Raw genomic sequence first — 18797 nt, forward strand, 5'->3', positions numbered from 1 at the left:
AGAATGTACTTAACCAGTGGGAGATGTTATCTCATTACAGCTTTGATTTGCTGTAATAATAATAATAACAACAATCTCTCATAATAAGCAATGTTAAGCATCTTTTCATGTGTTTATTAGCCATCTACATGTCTTTCTGGAGAAATGTCTGTTTAGGTCTTTTTCCCACTTTCTGACTGGATTGTTTGTTTTTCTGGTATTGACTTCTATGAGTTATTGTAGATTTTGAAAATTAATCCTTTGTCAGTTGTTTCATTTGCTATTATTTTCTCCCATTCTGAGGTTGTCCTTCACCTTGTTTATAGTTTCCTTTGCTGTGCAAAGCTTTTAAGTTTAATTAGGTCCCACTTGTTTTTGTTTTTATTTCCTTTACTCTAGGAAGTGGATCATAGAGGATCTTGCTTTATGCCAACGAGTGTTCTGCCTATGTTTTCCTCTAAGTTTTATAGTTTCCTGTCTTATATTTAGGTCCTTAATACATTTTGATTTTATCTTTGTGTATGGTATCAGGTATGTCTGACTCTTTTGCAACCCCATGGTCTATATATATTCCATGGAATTCTCCAGGCCAGAATACTATAGTGGGAAGCCTTTCCCTTCTCCAGGGGATTTCCCAACCCAAGAATCAAACCCAGGTCTCCTGCACTGCAGGCAATTCTTTACCAGCTGAGCCACAAGGGAAGCCCACATGGTGCTAGAAGTGTTCTAACTTCATTCTTTTACATGTAGCTAATCCAGTTTTCCCAGCACCACTTATTCAAGAGGCTATCTTTGCCCCATTGTATAGTCTTGCCTTCTTTGTCAAAAAGAAGGTACCCATAGGTGTGTGGGTTTATTTCTGGGCTTTCTATCTTGTTCCATTGGTCTATATTTCTCTTTTTGTGCCAGTATCATACTGTCTTGATGACTGTAGCTCTGTAGTATAATCTGAAGTCAGGAAGGTTGCCTCCTCCAGCTCCATTCTTCTTTCTCAAGACTGCACTGGCTATTCAGGGTCTTTTGTCTTTCCATATGAATCGTGAAATTTTTTGTTCTAGTTCTGTGAAAAATGCCACTGGTAATTTGATAGGTATCTCATTCAATCTGTAGATTGCATTTGGTAATATAATCATTTTCACAATATTGATTCTTCCTACCCAGGAACATGGAGTATCTCTCTGTTTATGTCATCTGATTTCTTCATCTGTGTCTTAAAATTTTCTGTAAACAGTTCTTTTGTCTCCATGCTGCTGCTAAGTCGCTTCAGTCATGTCTGACTCTGTGCGACCCCATAGATGGCAGCCCACCAGGCTTCCCCGTCCCTGGGATTCTCCAGGCAAGAACACTGGAGTGGGTTGCCATTTCCGTCTCCAATGCATGAAAGTGAAAAGTGAAAGTGAAGTCTCTCAGTGGTGTCCGACCCTCAACGACCCCATGGACTGCAGCCTTCCAGGTGCCTCCATCCATGGGATTTTCCAGGCAAGAGTACTGGAATGGGGTGCCACTGCCTTCTCCATTAGGTAGGTTTATTCCTGGATATTTTCTTCTTTTTGTTGAATGGTGAAAGGGATTTATTCCTTAATTTCTGAGATTGTTCATTATTAGTATATAGGAATGCAAGTGATTTCTGTGTATTGATTTTGTATCCCACAATTTTGCTGAATTCACTGATTAGCTCTAGTAATTTTCTGACAGTATTTTTAGGGTTTTCTGTGTATAGAGTCATGTCGTCTGCAAACAGTAGGAGCTTTACTTCTTTTCCGACCTGGACTCCTTTTATTTCTTTTTCTTCTGATTGCCATAGCTATGACTTCCAAAACTATGTTGAAAAACAGTGATGAGAGTGGACACCCTTGTTTTATTCCTGATCATAGAAGGAATGCTTTCAGTTTCTCACCACTGAGAATAATGTTAGCTGTGGGCTTATCATATATAGCCTTTACTGTGTTGAGGTATTCAGATGCAGAGTTTCAAAGAATAGCAAGGAGAGATAAGAAAGCCTTTCTCAGCGATCAATGCAAAGAAATAGAGGAAAACAACAGAATGGGAAAGACTAGAGATCTCTTCAAGAAAACTAGAGATACCAAGGGAGCATTTCATGCAAAGATGGGCTCGATAAAGGACAGAAATGGTATGGACCTAACAGAAGCAGAAGATATTAAAAAGAGGTGGCAAGAATACACAGAAGAACTGTACAAAAAAGAGCTTCACAACCAAGATAATCACGGTGGTATGATCACTCACCTAGAGCCAGACATGCTGGAATGTGAAGTCAAGTGGCCTTAGAAAGCATCACTACGAACAAAGCTAGTGAAGGTGATGGAATTCCAGTTGAGCTATTTCAACTCCTGAAAGATGATGCTATGAAAGTGCTGCACTCAATAAGCCAGCAAACTGGAAAACTCGGCAGTGGCCACTCGACTAGAAATGGTCAGTTTTCATTCCAATCCCAAAGAAAGGCAATGCCAAAGAATGCTCAAACTACCACACAATTGCACTCATCTCACACGCTAGTAAAGTTATGCTCAAAATTCTTCAAGCCAGGCTTCAGCAATATGTGAACTGTGAACTTCCAGATGTTCAAGCTGGTTTTAGAAAAGGCAGAGGAACCAGAGATGAAATTGCCAACATCTGCTGGATCATCAAAAAAGCAAGAGAGTTCCAGAAAAACATCTATTTCTGCTTTATTGACTATGCCAAAGCCTTTGACTGTGTGGATCACAATAAACTGTGGAAAATTCTGAAAGAGATAGGAATACCAGACCACCTGACCTGCCTCTTGAGAAACCTATATGCAGGTCAGGAAGCAACAGTTAGAACTGGACATGCAACAACAGACTGGTTCCAAATTGGGAAAGGAGTACGTCAAGGCTGTATATTGTCACCCTGCTTATTTAACTTCTATGCAGAGTACATAATGAGAAACGCTGGACTGGAAGAAGCATAAGCTGGAATCAAGATTGCCAGGAGAAATATCAATAACCTCAGATATGCAGATGACACCACCCTTATGGCAGAAAGTGAAGAGGAACTAAAAAGCCTCGTGATGAAGGTGAAAGAGGAGAGTGAAAATGTTTGCTTAAAGCTCAACATTCAGAAAACGAAGATCATGGCATTGGGTCCCATCACTTCATGGCAAATAGATGGGGAAACAGTGGAAACAGTGTCAGACTTTATTTTTCTGGGCTCCAAAATCACTGCAGATGGTGACTGCAGCCATGAGATTAAAAGACGCTTACTCCTTGGAAGGAAAGTTATGACCAACCTAGATAGCATATTCAAAAGCAGAGACATTACTTTGCCAACAAAGGTCCGTCCAGTCAAAGCTATGGTTTTTCCTGTGGTCATGTATGGATGTGAGAGCTGTACTGTGAAGAAAGCTGAGCGCCAAAGAATTGATGCTTTTGAACTGTGGTGTTGGAGAAGACTCTTGAGAGTTCCTTGGACTGCAAGGAGATCCAACCAGTCCATTCTGAAGGCTATCAGCCCTGGGATTTCTTTGGAAGGAATGATGCTAAAGCTGAAACTGCAGTTCTTTGGCCACCTCATGAGAAGAACTGACTCATTGGAAAAGACTCTGATGCTGGGAGGGACTGGGAGCAGGAAAAGAAGGGGACGACAGAGGATGAGATGGCTGGATGGCATCACTGACTCGATGGATGTGAGTCTCAGTGAACTCCGGGAGTAGGTGATGGAAAAGAAGGCCTGGCATGCTGCTATTCATGGAGTCGCAAAAAGTCAGACACTACTGAGCGACTGAACTGAACTGAACTGATACTGAGGGAGGTTCCTTCTATGCCCATTTTTTGAAGAGTTTTAATCATAAATGTGTGATGAATTCTGTCGTAGGCTTTTTCTGCATCTATTGAGAGGATCATGTGGTTTTTTCTTTCAATTTGTTAATACAGTGTATCACATTGATTGATTTGCATATAATGAAGAATCTTTGTATCCCTGGAATAATCCAACTTAATCATTGTATATGAGCTTTTTAATGTGTTGTTGAATTCTGTTTGCTAGAATTTGTTGAGGATTCTTGCATCTATGTTCATCAGTGATACTAGCTTGAAGGACATAAATATAAGATATATGTTTGTATATAGAAAAGCTAAATGATACAAAAATAAGACTTTTCACAAAATGCCCATACAAATCAATCCAACCTCAGTGAAAACCATAATAAAATTTTACTGGAAACAATAAAGTTCATAGAAAGTAAAAACTTCTAAGTGGCAGAATAGTGACTATAAACACCTTTATATTACCATATTGCTATAAAAATACTATTAGTTAAACAGTATTGTGTTGACATTAAGAATAAACAAGTGGACCAAAATTCAAAAGTACATTGAGGGACCTCCCTGGTGGTATAGTGGATAAGAATCCATCTGCCAATGCAGGAGACACATCCACATGCCGTGGAGCAATTAAGCCAGTGCACCACAGTTACTGAGTGTGAGTACTGCAATTACTGAAGCCCAGGAGCCCTAGAGCCTGTGCCCTGCAACAACAGAAGACACTGCAAGGAGCAGTGTGCACACCACAATGAAGAGTAGCCCCCACTCACTGCAACTAAAGAAAGCATGCAGCCAGTAATGAAGACCCAGCACAGCCAAAAATAAATAAACAAAAAATATTTTTTTAAAGCTTATTGAATGATATATGATAAAAGTAGCCCACTGAGACGAGAATGGATCAAGTAACTAATGAACGCACCTAACACAAATGACCATCATGAAGAAAGTATTTAATAAAATTATAACATTATGTCACATTATATACCAAAACACATTCCAGATGGATTAAAAGTTTAAATTAAAAAGAAAGATGCTAAGATGAAAATCTAAGTATTATATATACTTTCAGGATAAAACAAATCTTTTAGCCAAAACAGGAAACGGAAAAAAGAAATCCAACATTTGACAAGTCAAATAAAAAATGTTACCTATCATATAAGATACTATAACCAAAATCTGTAATAGTTAAGGGATCATTTGGAAAAATACCTGTCACACATATTACAGACTTTTAATTACATATATTCAATTTAAAGACTTCTCATAAACCAGAAGAAACAAATGGGCAAAGCATATGGACACATAACTAAGATAAAAAGAAATTCAAATAGCCAGTAAACTTATAAAAAGGTGTTCAAACTCAGTGGTAATCACAGAAATACACTAAGGTAACAGATTACTTAATACTGATCAAACTAGCAAAAAAGTAGAATAAAAATCTATCAGGTGAAAGGTACATTCTTACATTGCTGGTAAAAAGTAAACTGTGAAAGTCTCTTTCTCAAGTGTGCATACACATGCACACATAAACACACACATTTATATATGCATTCATTAAGGAGCACCAATGAACATATGGAAGGATTCAAAGTTACCTCAGGAGGATGAGGGAAATAAGGATTAGTAGTTTTTTCTTTTAAATCTTTGACTCTTACCTCAAATGAAGCACTTTTCTAACTTGAAAAATATAAATAAAACTTTAAAAAGCAGCACCACATATAACTGACTAAAAGAAATGGAACAAAAGGAGAAGAAAGAAAAAGAATACTGACCACACATAGTCAAACAGCAAATCATTATGCTGTATTCCTGAAACTAATACTATATAAATTATACCTCAGTTTTTAAAATATGCTCAAGAAGTCTGTGGAGAAGCCCACATGGGAGAAAAGAAAGTAAGGCTTCCTGCCAGCAACCAGCCCCACATGAGTGAGTCATCTTGGAAATAAATCCTTAGCTCCAGGCAAGTCTTCAGATGACTGCAATCCTGGCCAACATCTTGACTACAACCTCATGCCAGTACCATCTAACTAAGCTGCTTCTGAATTCCAGACCCACAGAAACTGTGTAGACAATAAATGTTAAAAGAAAAGAAGAAGACAAAAAGGAAAGGAAAGGGCAAAGAGAAATCTATTTGAAAATTCTTAAAGCTGTGGTCCCTATAATAATTCTTAATGTCTCTTGCCACATTCCTAGTAAACAGTGTTCCTACAACTAAAACAAAGACAATAATCAGATAAAACCATTGTTCTGCAAATCAAAACAACGATGTACCTACCAACTCACACCAGTCAGAATGACCATCATTAAAAAATCTACAAATAATTAATGCTAGAGGGGGTGCACAGAAAAGGGAACCCTCTTACACTGTTGGTGGGAATGTAAACTGGTGTAGCCACTACGGAACACAGTACAATTTCCTCAAAAAATTAAAAATAGAAGTGCCACATGATCCAGCAATCCCACTCTTGAGCATATACCCAGACAAAACAATAATTCAAAAAGATAATGGGCCCTTATGTTCATAGTAACACTATTTACAACTACCAAGACATGGAAACAACCTAAATATCTATCGACAGATGAAGGGATAAAGACGAGGTGGTGTATATGTGTGTAACATATACACACGCCCACAGGCACGCGTGCATGCACATGTGCATGTGCACTATAATATCACTCAGCCATTACAAAGAACAAAATAATTCCATTTGCAGTAAATGGACGGACCTAGAGATTAAGGTCCATCTTAGCGAAGTAAATCAGAAATAGACAAATACTATGTGATATCACTATACATGAGATTTAAAACATGACATAAATTAATATATCTATGAAACAGAAACAGACTCAGAGAGAACAGATTTGCAGTTGCCAAGGGGGAGGGAGGTTGGGAAGGGAAGGATAGGGAGCTTGGGATTAGCAGACACAAACTATTGTATACAGGATGGATAAATAACAGGGTCTTACTGTAGAGCACAAGGAACTATCCTGTCTATTCTATGATAAATAGAAAAGAATATTAAAAAGAATATATGTACATATATATGTATAACTGAGTCACTTTGCTTTGGCAGAAATTAAACACAACATTGTAAATCAACTATATTTCAATAAAAATTTTAAAACTTATTCATGTTAAACACACACACACACACATACACACACACATACCAACAATGGACTTGAGAGAGACTCAAAAACAACTTCATTTATTTCACAATTCTATCTAGGCTGACCCTGACCTTGTCCCACCAAGACAACATATGTGCTTGACCTTAAGCATTTTTACCTTTTAACATATACCGAGGCAAATATTACCCATGGGGAGGCTACCAACCTGATTTGCTGACAGCTTCATTTGGTTCTACAGTTAACTGAAGAGGGACTTCTTTCTTCCGTGAAGAAACTGGACCTGACTTTGGATGTGATTTCTGGCTCTGAGTCTAAAAGAGATACAGCATTAGATCTACTCTATTTAATTACCAATTTTGATTAAACATATGTTTTTAAATTGAAAAAAAAATTGCAAAACATGAAACGAGCTGGTAAAGTTGCATACTTAAATAACACTGTAGAAACCAAATTCATATAACCTACCATAGAAACAATGCTGCTACTGCTGCTGCTAAGTCGCTTCAGTCATGTCCGACTGTACAACCCCATAGATGGCAGCCCACCAGGCTCCTCTGTCCCTGGGATTCTCCAGGCAAGAACACTGGAGTGGGTTGCCATTTCCTTCTCCAGTGCGCGAAAGTGAAAAGTGAAAGTGAAGTCGCTCAGTCCTGGCCGACTCCTAGAGACCCCATGGACTGCAGCCTACCAGGCTCCTCCGTCCATGGGATTTTCCAGGCAAGAGTACTGGAGTGGGGTGCCATTGCCTTCTCCATAGAAACAATGAATAGCTTTTAAAAACCTAAAGAAGATTAGATAAATAAATTGCTATATAGGCATTTAACATCACAAATACAAGAGAAATGAATAAAGTACAGCAATATGAATGATTATGTTAAACAAACAAAAGCAAGGTGCAGAAGACTGTGAGATCAGAGACATGAAGATCAGAAACTGAAGGTAAGAGTAATACACTGAAAATAGAGACATTAAGTAGAAGTATTCAAAATGCATCTTCTTCCTTGTCCCCACTAGGCTGAGAACACTCATTGTTAAAATCAGACACCCAAGCAGGAGAGATTTCTTTGTCAGAAAAACTTATCAAGTCAAGACAAGAAAGCCTGCAGATATTAACAAGAAGCTTTTCACAATGACATGGCCACACAGATCACACTGCAGCGAAATCTAACAATGTACAACTCTTAAGTATGCAGAGTTTCCAATTACCATTTTAGTTTTACACTCCTAACAGTGAGGAGCCCAATAAGGATCACTGGAATATTTGACAAAGGTTCTAGTGTAAGCATTTGACTCAGATGGTAAAGAATCTGCCTGCAATGCAGGAGACCCAAGTTCGATCCCTGAGTCAGGAAGATCCCCTAAAGAAGAGAATGGCTACCCACTCCAGTATTCTGGGCTACCCACTCCTGACCTTGTCCCATCAAGACAACATATGTGCTACCTTAAGCAATTTTACCTTTTAAAATATACCGAAGCAAATATTACCCATGGACAGAAGAGTCTGGCGGGATACAGTCCATGGAGTCTCGAAGAAAAGGACCAAACTGAGCGACCAGCACACACAATGGATAATGTTAAATTAAAATTCTCTCTCCAAACTAGGGCTTATCAGGTGGTACAGTGGTAAAGAACCCACCTGCCAATGCAGAAGATGCAGGTTTGATCTTTGGTCCGGAAAGATCCCCTGGAGAAGGAAATGGCAACCCACCCCAGTATTCTTGCCAGAAGAACCATGGACAAAGGAGCATGGCAGGCTACAGTCCACGGGGTCGCAAAGTGTCAGACATGACTTAGTGACTGAACAACAACAAAGTTATCCATTTGGGGAACCTCCAGGATTCCAATATGTCATGCCATCCCTGCACATGTGTCAAAAGCTCTGCTTTTCCTCAGTGGACTCACTCTGTTTGGGCCAACCTAAAATCTTCAGCTTTTGCCCCAAATCAGCAAATACTCTCAGGGAAGAAAATGACTAACAATCATCAACTCCTATTCTAAGGATTTCACTTTCTTTTTTAGTTCATCTAATCCTTGTGCTTCCACAACTCCCATGTCTCTAAAAAACATGAGGTTTTTTTGCATTTCATTCTTTTTTTAAACTAGCTGTTGCAGCAGAAGCATTGACCTACTGCAATCTGTTACATCCTACCTGAAAGTAGAACCTCTACCCTTGATATCAAAGCCCCACAAGAACATTTTAAGAAAAGAAAAAGAAAATATTGTTCATGAACACAGATGCAATCGTCTTAAAATATTAGCAAACCAAATCAGAACAAGTTAATACTTCATGACCAAGCCAAGACTATCCCAGGAAACTTAGTTGATTTAACTGTCAAAAATTAATATAATTTATCACATTAAAAAAAGTCTCTCAATTATGACAACAGTGGATGTCTTCATTCCTTGGAACCAAAAGGCTATATGTGGTTAATTATTTGCTTATACAAGTTTCTAGTGAATGTTATTTCTAGCATTACAGGTATTCCTCTCAGATACTGCAAATTCAGTTTCAGACCACCCCAATAAAGCAAGTACTACAATAAAGCAAGGCACATGAATTTTTTATTTCCCAGTGTATATAAAAACTGTTTCCACTAAACTGTAGTACAGTAAGTGTGCAATAGCATTATGTCTAAAAAAATCTGCATACTTTAATTTAAAAATATTTATTGCTAAAAAATGTTAACCATTATCTGAGCCTTCTAGAAGTCATAATTTTTTTGCAATAGTAACTTCAAAGATCTCTGATCATGGATCATGACAAATATAATAATCATAAAAATGTTTGAAATATAGTGAGAATTACCAAAACATGACATAGAGACATGAAGCAAACAAATGCTGTCAGAAAAAAGAGCGCTGACAGACTTGCTTGACAGAGGGTTGCCACAAACCTTCAATTTGTAAAAAATGCACTATCTGTGAAGGGCAACAGGCAAAGCACAATATACAATGTATGTCTATATACAATTTTCCTCTTCAATTACTATTGTGCTTTTGAATAATTTGTCCTCGATCATTAGCTTCAAAATCTCTATTTCAAAGGTGGCTATTTTGTAGAGTTAGGTCAACATATCCTCTTAAGATATATAACCAATAAAAGACTGATTTCCCTGTTTAGCAATAAACTGCCTTCAGTCAGAGTGAAAAATAATTGTGTTATAATTTGATGATTCTAATTCCCAGACCTCCAATTTCAACCACAGGACCAAAATTTTCATAAAATATCTCTAAATTTCATGTAAACTCAATGGAAATATAGGATTCCTTCTAAAGAATAACATTTACAAACTAAAATGTATCTAATTTTGTGTATTGAGCTTTACTCATTAAGCTCTCCTTTTTGACTTACCTCTTTGCTTGATGACTGAATACAAATGTCTTTTGTTTTAGGTGTTGAATAAAGCACTGATTTTGTGGCATTTTTGCTAAAATCATTGGCAAGACCTAAAAAGTCAAAAAAAAATTTAAATGTATAAAAATTTTTGGTTACAATTAAAAGAAGCCCTATATGACACATGAAGAATTCTTTTGATTCTTTTAAGCACAATTAATTTAACTGAAGTACAGACATCAACTCAATATTCAAATGTACCTAGAAGGCATTAGGAACTGAAAAAGACAGAAAAGATTCCTGAAGAAGTATGTGCCAATTCATCTTTCAGAACTTAACAAGAGATACTTTTCCACTATGTGTGTTTTTCTTTGGTTGGCTTTTTTTGTTTTGCTTTGTTTGTTTTGGTTGGCTTTTATTCCAATTCCTTCTGATATTAATCAGCACTTAGAAAAGTTTCCTAAAAGAAAACCTGCCATAATATATCTTTTCTTTAGGAAGGGGTGCAAATCACCAAATGTTATTACAAGCTCTTTAGAGATCTCAAGAATTCTGCACATTTATTTCCATTAATAAGATACTTCCTCTAGTGTATGATAATTATTTATAGAATTCCAGACTATAGGAATCTAGTGTGAACTAAAGGGAATAACAAATTATTCTCATTTTTGCCAGTATTATCTTCAGTATGGAGAAGGAAATGGCAACCCACTCCAGTATTCCTGCTGGGAAAACCCCATGGATGGAGGAGCCTGGCGGGCTATAGGCCATGGGGTTGCAAACAGTTGGATATGACTGAACAACTAACACACATCTTCAGTATACCAGAAGGTATATGAAGGACTGAACATGTACTCAAAATTCCTGGGAAAATATATACTGAAATGCTGGAACATATTTGCTGAATTTGATGTCAATGGACAAATTTATATTTCAGCCATCCCAATCCACAAAGTGAAACCTTACTTTTTTCTTCAAAACAGTCTATTAAGACTTCCAGTATATTCTGGCCTTGCTCTGTATTAATGTCAGGTACCCTAGTAAGAAACAAAGAAGGGAAAATGTTAATGTATCATTTCTAAAAGGTATTTGCTAATTATTAATATCTATCTTAAAAATTCCATATCTCCTTATTACAAAATGCTAATTTTTACTTAATGAGAAAAATATCACCATTAAAATCTGAGGATAAAACAAGTATTTGAGAGACCAAGAGTTATCAAAAAGTATATGAAGCAGTATGTTATTGTCTACATTAACAATTATATTCCCTGATTGAATAGCCATATCTAAAGCTGTTTTAGACTACTGCTGTACCTAAAAAAGAACATAAAACTTTTTTGAACAAATTCAATCATTCTTGAAATGCTTCTTTAATACTCTATAGTCACAAGTCCTAACAGCTCCAAGTAACACAGTCTTCCTTATATTTCAAATGCACTTTTGATTCAATACCCTTAATCTTAAGAACTAATGAATCAATATAATTTTTAATTTAAATTAAATTTTTTAATTAAAAATTACATTGATATAATTTTAGATTCACATGCAGTTTTAAAAATAATATAAAAGAGATCCCTTGTTCACTTTATCCAGTTTAACATTTCACATAATAATACAATATATTATCAAAACCACGATATAGATATGGACAAAATCACCAATTTTATTCAGATTTTTCCAGTTCTACATGTACTTATTTGCATGTTTATGTTTGTGTATGTACTTAGTTCTATGCAATTTATCATATTTGAAGATTCAGTTATGACAATAGTTAAGGTACTGAACAGTTCCGTCACCACAAAGATCCTTCTATTGCCCTTTAGGATCACACCCACCTTTTCTTTTTCTTAGCCCCACAGAATAAACTGCATCTTTCTGTTAGTACCATTCAAAGTCTAGAGAGCTTTATCCATAGCTGTCATTTAGTCAGAACTGAAACTGCCTCTTCCTGATCCATCACTCATCAGGCGAATTTCTTTTATGACTGCCATTTAGCCAATGCACTGTTTGCACTAATATTTCTCTGTTAATATAAAATAACTAAGATGACTATACTTAACCAATGAGCATATAAATCTTTATTTTAGTCAGAGGTAATAGTTTTTCCTTTCTGCATTTAAAAATTCCACTTTCTAAAGATGGGAATAAAAATCATCTTAAAAGCTTAAGTATACAGACCACCTGGAAGGTCGGCAAAATCTTCTTCTATAGTCATTTTTGAGATGATCCTGAAAGAAAAGTAAATCGTCAGTTTGGTGAAAAGTTAAGTTCTTCATTTATTCATTCAGCAAGTATTTGCTGATTGCCTACTATAATACTGTAAAGAGGAATTCTTCTGGATCAAGTGATAAACAACTTGGCTCACATCCACTGTTTTCAAACCTTTTTTATATTATTTCCTTACCCTGGATTTTTTTCATCGTCTTCTTCCTCTTCCTACTCCTCCATCTCCCCCTACACCTCTTCCATCATCAAAATCATACTATCTGCGCTTCCAGTAACTCAAGTTAGTCCATCAACAGTATCTACTTATTTTCTTTCCTTGTAGATCAATCCCTCTAAATAATAGTAAAGAATAGACTGGGATAAAATGACAATGAAAAAGAGAATTCAGAGGACCATCTGCCGACAAATACATATAACAAATTTCTGAAAGATGGAAACAAATGAAACATGATAATTGATGAAACAGAATAAAAGCAGAAACAGCCTAAAGTAAGCTCAGAGGATACTGTCCTGGATGAGGAGTGAATGACCAACATAATGAAAATGCAAGAAGATTCATACCTAGGAAACCAAGAGGGAAATATCAGAAAAACTGAGGATTAAAAAGTGCTAGAATGTCTCCAAATGAGAAATTAGGTAACCCCAACAAAGAAGAGGGGTTTCTCACATGGTGCTAGTGGTAAAGAACCTGCCTGCCAATACAGGAGACATAAGAAATGCAGGTTCAATCCCAGAGTTGGAAAGATCCCCTAGAGAAGGGCATGGCAACCCACTCCAATATTCTTGCCTGGAAAATTCCATGGACAGAGAAGCCTGGCGGGCTACAGTCCATAAGGTCACAAAGGGTCAGACATGACTGAAATGACTTAGCAACAGAGAAGAAGCCCCTATCAATGGAAACGATTGGAAAAAATAAAACACATGGACATGTTGAAACTGGAAGTGTAAAACATATTTGTGATAATCTGGGTCCTATCTTTTAAGTATAAAATCTATAAAGTTAACTTTTCAAGTTGAAAATTGGGTAGTAATAAGATAAACAGTATGCTTTTAAAAATAAATAAATTATTATCAATATAAAATGTTCAGTAAGCTGTACTACTCCTTGGCCCAATGGGATATAAATAATCCCACTTCATGTGAACACTCTCTATACCCCACTCATGCTCTGACATTCTGACTTTCCTAATACTCTTACACACAACTCTAGGCCACTGTAGTTTCTACTCACAGGGACTGCTACCTTGCCTTTTGAATTGAATTATTCACAAAGATGAAGACATCTCTTAAGAGTTTAAGAAACCTGAGAGCAGAGACTTTGTCTTAAGCTAGCTTATATTCTTCCCAGAGCTTTGCCAGTGTTGTATACCACAAAAACATGTTATCTTTTTGACATGTTAAATAAATAAGACTAAAATTTATAAGATAAAAGTGTTTTTCTTTAAAGAAAATTAGTGTTTCACATAGCCTATTAATTTCAGGAAGTACCTAAGGAGCAAAAGATTAAATCTATTTTACAGATAGCAAACTAAGGAACAAAGACATCTAACGAGTCTGCATTTTATCACAAGATAGAAAATTAATGCAAGCACTTAGGTCTCTCATCAGCACTCAACATTCTGAAACACTTGAGCAAATCCTTGATAATTAATGTTAGTTAACTCCCTTCCAAGGTCTAATTTAAAGTCATTCTTCTAATTTAACACAATAAAATGAAAAAGTCGTATTTTCACATTGAATGTCTGAACATTAAATTAACACCTGTAAAGTACTCTGTTCCTCTTTTAAACAGAAAAAATTTAAGGCTAAGACAACACATTCCTTCAGCAAATATGAATCAAGCACCTACTAGAGGGCCAAATGCTATTTTGGCACAGTAGAAAACAAGAGAGACAAAGTCTTTTAATTTTAAATTAAAAGTTAGAATACAAAAATTATTAATTTTCAAACACACTCAAAAACTTTCAATTTCAACTCATCGTCATTCAATTTCAGATTCTTTCATTCACTATGAGATTATGTTTCTCAAAGAAAATAATATACATCACAGCTGCTGCTGCTGCTAAGTCGCTTCAGTCGTGTCCGACTCTGTGTGACCCCATAGACGGCAGCCCACCAGGCTCCCCTGTCCCTGGGATTCTCCAGGCAAGAACACTGGAGTGGGTTGCCATTTCCTTCTCCAATGCATGAAAGTGAAAAGTGAAAGTGAAGCCGTTCAGTCGTGTCCGACTCTTCACGACCCCATGGACTGAAGCCTACCAGGCTCCTCCACCCATGGGATTTTCCAGGCAAGAGTACTGGAGTGGGGTGCCATTGCCTTCTCTGATACATTACAGCAGAGTTTCTCAAATCTAGCATTGATGACATTTCGGGCTGAATGACTCATGAGGGTCTATCCCGTGCATTTGTAGGATACTTGCAGCATCCCGGGCCTCCACCCACTGGATGCACTTATACCCACCATCCACACATTTTCAAGACAACCAGAAATTTTCCCAGGCAACACCGAACACCTCCTGCAGGGCAAAATTACACCCAGTCTGAAATCACTAAAGTACAGGAATGACTGAGGATAATCTCTCAACTCCTTTCTCCCTTTGTCTTTTATATGAGTTATGATGCAAAGTCAGATATTAGAACTAAAAGGGTCAAAACAATTCTGACTTTGGGGGGACTTTCCCAGTAGTCCAGTGATTATGACTTTGGGCTTCCAATGCAGAGGTCGGGTAGTGGATTCAATCCCTTGTCAAGGAACTAAGATCCCACATGCCACATGGCACAGCCAAGCGGTGGAAGTGGAGTGAACTGTGGGAATTTGCTCCCAGCCAAATCTCAACAAACTTTCATGATCAAGTGATTCCTGGACAAGAAACAAAAGTAGAAAATCGTCCCATTCCCCAGTGGATTTGAATAAAAACTGGTAATAAAATCAAGTGCAAACACAAAAGATGACACTGGAGAAGAACCAAACTGGATCTATAAGGCATCCTCCGATCAAAAGAATAAGACACAGCAAACTGAACCAGCAGCTGCTCTTTCAGTTTCAGTGTTGTCTCTCTCCTCCTTAATCTGAGAAGCCAAGTGCAGTCAATGGGGAGGACCATTACAAAGAGAAGTAAAGAGAACTTTGAAAGGAGACACAAGGGCAATGTTTACTGAAGACTGACAGGAAAAGCAGGCAGCAGGAAAAGCAGTCAATGTGAGAACTAAGACAAGCTTCAACCAGTCTAAGCTTTCCATATTCTGAAGGGCATCATCCTAAAACTAGGAGAAATTTGTAAGGTGAGATCACAGTGAGAAAAGAGGTTGTTTATTAATAATATCATTGATATTATTATTGATCATAGATTTTAAACACATGCCAACATCAATATAAATAAAACACTGATCATGGTTTTTAAAAAAGAGAGAAAGAATGAGAAGATAAGCCATAGACCAGGAGAAAATATTTGCAAAAGGCACACCTGATAAGGGCTGCTATCCAAAACATACAAAGAACACTTAAAATGCAATAAAAAGAGGGGACTCCCCTGGAGGTCCAGTGGTTAAGGCTCCAGTTTCCAATGCAGAAGGTGCGGGTTCAACCCCTGGTCAGGGAACTAAGATCCCACATGCCTCCCAGCACCACTAACAAATAAAAATGATATTTTTTATCTCAATTAAAAAACAAATGGTCCAAAGACCTAAACAGATACCTAAGAAGATATACAGATGGCAAGTAAGCTTGTGAAAAGATGCTCTATGGCAAGTAAGCTTGTGAAAAGATGCTCTACATCATACATCAATGGGAAATGAAAACTAAAGACAGATAACACTATATATCTGACTGTGTGTCCAAAATCTGGAAAAATGACAATGCCAATTGTGGAACAATGCGAACTCTCATTTTGGAAGGCAAAACGATACAGCCACTTTTCCGGTGGTTTCTTACAAAAGTAAACATACTCTTACCAAATGACCCAGCAACAGTGCATTTTTCTTTAGTCAACAGTATTAAAGTGTTGGTATAGACAGTACTTTTTACCATGAACACATGCATTATTTACATTATATATAATTGTCGGCTGAAAAAAATGCACAACTTGAAATTTATAATTTTTATTTGGTGACCTTACTTAGGACCATAGCTCAGGAGAAAACTCTCAGAGAGAACTACTCCAAAGAGGTAACGGAGGACCTAGGCTATACAGGAGTTTGGGCTGGGGGGCGGGGGGGGGGGGGGGGGGGGGGGGGGGCGGGAATCAAGTATCAAAACTACTGCTAATCACGGAAAAAGACACCTCAAGCTAATGATTTTAGTACTTCTCTATAAATGCGAAGGCGCTAGAGTCCAGACTCACATAAGTCTCTTTATCTAGGGCCAGTAGCCTGTTTCCTCCATCCTGAAGTCCCCTCAGGCACACTTAGAGGCAGCTGCAGTTTCTGGTGGCCTGAAGGTGGGTTAGATTCTGTTTACTTAAGTGGAGGGCAATAATTTTTGTCCACAATAAACTTCTTTATGCATACAAGCATATATATACAATATAAATGGGAGTTCATCAATGCTGACGATCTTGAACGGGGAGATAAAGTAGAAACTAGGAATTTAGGATAGAGGCTGCTAAGGGTTGTATAACGTATAATAACCATAACAGGCTATGAGTTCGCCAATAGTCGGATACGAGACTCAGAGGCTAAAACAACAAAACCGTAAATCTAAACTACAGAAAAGGGAATACCAAGGAGTCCAGAAACTGTCCAATAAAAATGAGTTTCCGCCCCCTCAGTCATTCACCGCGTACACTTTTAACCAGTAGCTGCCTCTCAGAAACCTGTCAGAAACCTGCCTCTTTACACCAGCAATTCTGAAAGAAATGGTCAATTTCAAGGCTTTCCAACACTACCAAGGACAGAAAATTATTGGGAGGACTTGAACTGAAAGCTCAGTCGCTCAGTGGTGTCCGATTCTTTGCGACCTCATGGACTGTAGTCCGCCAGTCCCCTCTGTCCAGGGGATTCTCCAGGCAAGAATACTGTAGTGTGTTGCCATTTCTTCCTTCAGGGAATCTTCCCCACCCAAGGATCGAACCCTCCTCTCGTACAACTCCTTGCATTGGCAGGCAGATTCTTCACCACTGAACCACCTGCTGAATGCCTAGAAGTTAGGCTAAAAAGCAGAAATCACAAGATTCTCCAAAGAGAAAGTTACCCGTCACAACTGGATTACAAAAAGCCTGAGGAAACAACTGCAAGTAAAGTAACTCTGAATAGTGGCACCCGCTCACTTCCCAACTCAAAAAATTCGCGCAGCTTCCCATCGAAATCTCCAGAAGCGACGACGCTGGCCCGAAGCTTCATTCTCCCCGCCTCACCCGGTCCCAGGCCTGCACTTACCAGCCCCCATGCAGCCATGTTCCGGCCCGGCTTCGACCGGGCAGGGTTTTAGGGCGTAAGTCTACCCGGGTCAAAGCTCTGGGCAGCCCAGCGAGGATTCAATCACCCCAAAACCAGCCAGAAGGAAACCCAGCAGTGTCCTTAGGCGAGAGACAAAGGGAGAGGGCGGTCTCCGAGAGGCCCCAAGCTACCGAGCAAGCCCGCCCAGCCGCGCGCCGCTTACTACGCAATTTAAAACGGACTGCACATGCGCAAAATGGGCTTGCCGATTCCAAAGGAAGAAAACCGTTGTGTGCCCGCCCCCTCACTTGTACTCGCCCCTCCGCCTTTTCGTAGCCCCGCCCACCCGTAGTAGCCCCGCCCGCCCCACCCAGCAGCCCCACCCTATCCTCCCAAAGACTTAACGTCTCTTGCTCCCACAGCGTCCTTGTCACTTTCTGGCTCACTCTCACTCTTTCTCACGCGGAGGAGGTGTAAAACTTCTTGATAGTTACATTACAAAGTAAAATGTAATATTTGGAAGGGTACAAGGTAAAAAAATTGCTGAAAACAGTTAAAGAGTAATGTTTTACTGTGCAGGTTCATTAGCCACACCCTAGCCCACTTATGCCTCATCTCTGAAAGGAATAATGGTATATTAATAATAGTGATGGATGATGTATTCCCCCCACCATTATGTGGGGGGAGAGGAATTACTATTTTTGTGAGGCAGTGCTAACAAAATGATCTATGTAAGTACATACCATTTAAGTATGATGTCCTGAAAAGAATCCTAAATTAGAAGTCTTGAAACCTGCTCAGTGAACTAGCTATGTCATGTATGACAAGCTCTGGCACCATTTTGGCAGGTTCCTTATTTACATAATGGAAAAGTTAAGTTAGATGCTCTGAAGACTGAATGCTGCTGCTGCTGCTGCTAAGTCGCTTCAGTCATGTCCGACTCTCTGCGA

At 38.3% G+C, this 18797-nt stretch overlaps 1 protein-coding gene across 5 annotated transcripts in view; it reads right to left on the reverse strand.

Annotated features, from left to right (window-relative positions):
- CENPC (centromere protein C) overlaps positions 1–18100 on the reverse strand; it is a 93775-nt gene extending 75675 nt beyond the window's left edge. For 2 of the 5 annotated variants that reach the window (XM_027544632.1, XM_027544629.1), the window contains exons 1-5: positions 17848–18079; positions 12427–12476; positions 11212–11282; positions 10264–10358; positions 7117–7222 (exon numbers count right to left, since the gene is read on the reverse strand). In XM_027544632.1, the coding sequence (XP_027400433.1) occupies positions 7117–7222; positions 10264–10358; positions 11212–11282; positions 12427–12476; positions 17848–17865 (340 nt within the window). In that variant the 5' untranslated portion in view covers positions 17866–18079. Of the gene's footprint in view, positions 1–7116; positions 7223–10263; positions 10359–11211; positions 11283–12426; positions 12477–17847 lie in introns of all 5 variants that reach the window. The other 3 variants (XM_027544627.1, XM_027544631.1, XM_027544628.1) reach the window with 3 other exon arrangements.
- Positions 18101–18797: the final 697 nt, after the last annotated feature.

Source organism: Bos indicus x Bos taurus, chromosome 6 (genome assembly GCF_003369695.1).
Source record: "Bos indicus x Bos taurus breed Angus x Brahman F1 hybrid chromosome 6, Bos_hybrid_MaternalHap_v2.0, whole genome shotgun sequence".
Taxonomy (NCBI): domain Eukaryota; kingdom Metazoa; phylum Chordata; class Mammalia; order Artiodactyla; family Bovidae; genus Bos; species Bos indicus x Bos taurus.